This window comes from Penaeus japonicus, unplaced genomic scaffold (assembly GCF_977035675.1).
Source record: "Penaeus japonicus unplaced genomic scaffold, GWHDUDI00000001_assembly GWHDUDI00000004, whole genome shotgun sequence".
Classification (NCBI taxonomy): Eukaryota; Metazoa; Arthropoda; class Malacostraca; order Decapoda; family Penaeidae; genus Penaeus; species Penaeus japonicus.
The window spans coordinates 10,431,529-10,434,028 of record NW_028234406.1 but is presented as its reverse complement, the minus strand read 5'-3'; the positions used below and the strand labels follow the sequence as shown (position 1 = coordinate 10,434,028).

The window sequence follows — 2,500 nt, the reverse complement described above, 5'->3', positions numbered from 1 at the left end:
GTATAAAGAAAAAATGAGCTGATATGGACCCTAAACTGCAATTTCAGTCAACTGCAGCATTGATAGAGCCTGTGATATGACATATATGTCTCTAAATATGGTAAAACACCTAAAATTTAGAACACAAAAATGGCTCTAGCTATACAATTAGTGACTAAAAGAGAGTGGGAAAAGCCAAGTTTTGTTGCGTGAAGCTGCTTTGCTCTGAAATAAAACCCATACTGGAGACTGGGCAAGTGAATCTATCCCCCGTCCGCAGTAGGTTAAAACTTGGATAATCCACCTTAAAGTGACTTGTTAGCAGTTGTCATAATAACAGATAAGATAAAACACCCAGTATTAACTGTAAGGAGAAAAGGAAGATAGCTTAAGGAGTACGAACCTGGAGAACATTAAGAATGGGTGGAGTAAGTGAAATCTTAATATTGATTTTCTTGGTTTGGAGAATAATTTAGCTTTGATTTATAATTTCAAAAGTTAGTTTGACTAGGCTGAAATTTATATGACTAATTTTAAGAACCATAGTATGACAGACAAGTAATCTTCATTATAGTTCATAATGACTTGAAAATGTGTCTTATTTCAATACCCCTAAGATTTCGAAATGTCTGCATTTCATTTTTATAGTGATTAATGTGAGGCCTTTAATTACATACTATAGTAAATGCCAAGAACAAGTAAAAAACAAATAAAAAAAAATGAAGATGAATGCATTTAAAAGTTGTGTGAGGCAAAATGCACTATCTTTAGAATTATTCACTTAAATGTTTCTTGGTCTCTTTTTTAGTTTGAAATTTAGGCTTTCATTTCACAGGAAATTTAGTAGAAGTGTTGACATTATATAAGGCATGATAATAGCTATGATTTCCTCCTTTTCTCCAAATTTCTGTGGCCTTTTCAGTCTTTCTGTTATGTGAATCAAGTATGTTTCTTCTGACCTGTCCACCAAATACCATAAGATTTAGCTGTATATGTCACCTGTTCATTATAGGTTCTTCACTGGGTGAAAATCAAGTGTTTGGTATTGTTACCTATTTGCAATGAATATTCAAACTCTTTAATTCAGAGATGTATAAATATGCAAAGAACCCCTACACATTCACATATAAGTCCAAAGTATGCCAATATACACCAATATTTTTCAATGCAAGCTTACAAAGCAACCTTTTTTCAAATATTCTGGTCTGGTCATATATAAATTACATGTGTAGTATTTGAAATAACATTCACCAGATCATTGAAGTTGACATCCTGATATAGTGAACACTGGTAACTTGTTTATATGCTGCCAGAGTTGTGGGATTATGCCCCTGCCTTATTTTAACCCATTGCATATGGGTGTCATGACATGCATGATGCAGGAGCTTTGGCCTGACGACATCATGACATACATGACGTTCGGGGATTTTGGATCACTGGGTGGTTTTATTGTGCTGTGAGTAAGGAGTGAGTGAGGATGATTATTACAGTCAAAATTACTATAATTACCATGATATTAACCCTTTCCCGACGGGGCACTCGCTACGCGAAGACCCCAATGCCGGGCGATTGCAATATTGCATTGAAATCGTCACACTGGCTTGACGCCCCGGCATCGGGAGTTTGGCTGTGTCACACGGGTGTGACGCACCGTCGTCATAGGGTTAAGCAAATTTAACATCCAAAACCTATATGGCACCACTTTCTTCTAGCACTAGCAGGATAGAGAGCCTTGAATGGCACCCATCCATGTTCTCTAGCAAGCACTATCTTTATAGAGCAATGGCATACAGCAAATTACCAACTCCTTGCTCTAAAATACCGCTGATGAAGGATGTGCAAGCAGAACGAGAAGAAGAATGTGACATAAACCATGCCCAGTGTCAAAAATGTGCTGCTGCGCCAGTGGGGATGCCTTTTACTGTGGCACTCACAGTCATAAGCACAAGTTTCCTTCCTCTTCCCTACCTCTTCACATTATCTTCATTGTAGATGGTTATGTGTTTCGTATTTGTACATGTCATTACATGTATACGAAAAAATAAAGTTGCTTTTTGTCCTCCCATAAAGCAGCAATACTTCTATCACACTGAGTATAAAGAAAATAATGAGCTAATATGTATCCTAAACTACAATTTTTTCAACTGCTGCTTTAATAGAGCCTGTTATATGACACATATAAGTCTCTAAACTCAATAAAACACAAAAGATATAACACAACAATGGCTCTAGTTTTACAATGAGTGACAGAAATAGAGTGGGAAAAGTTGAAATATGTTGTGTGAAGCTGCCTTGCTCTGAAATAAAACCCATCCCATGTATTGACATGTAAATGATTAAGATGCCTTTTATTTTTATTTATACAGCCAGTCTTCTGTTTTAGACATGTAAATGAGAGTAAGAATGAGGATTTAAAGCCTGTTCTTTGATTTTGTGCATTTGGACTACTGTTTAGTGCAAGCATCTTATTTGTTTGCTTCCATTGCATAACATCAGTGCAAATCAGCCTGTTTGGGGTGTA

General features: G+C 36.3%; 1 protein-coding gene across 4 annotated transcripts in view; it reads left to right on the top strand.

Moving 5' to 3' along the window:
* fbl (pantothenate kinase 3 fbl) overlaps window positions 1-2,500 on the top strand; it is a 22,671-nt gene that overhangs the window by 5,402 nt on the left and 14,769 nt on the right. Inside the window, exon 1 of one of the 4 annotated variants that reach the window (XM_086536012.1) lies at window positions 296-407. The exons of 2 other annotated variants lie outside the window; for them this stretch is intronic. In XM_086536012.1, coding sequence (XP_086392138.1) covers window positions 399-407 — 9 coding nt within the window. In that variant the 5' untranslated portion in view covers window positions 296-398. Of the gene's footprint in view, window positions 1-295; window positions 408-2,500 lie in introns of those variants that run through there. One more of the 4 variants, XM_086536014.1, reaches the window with a different exon arrangement.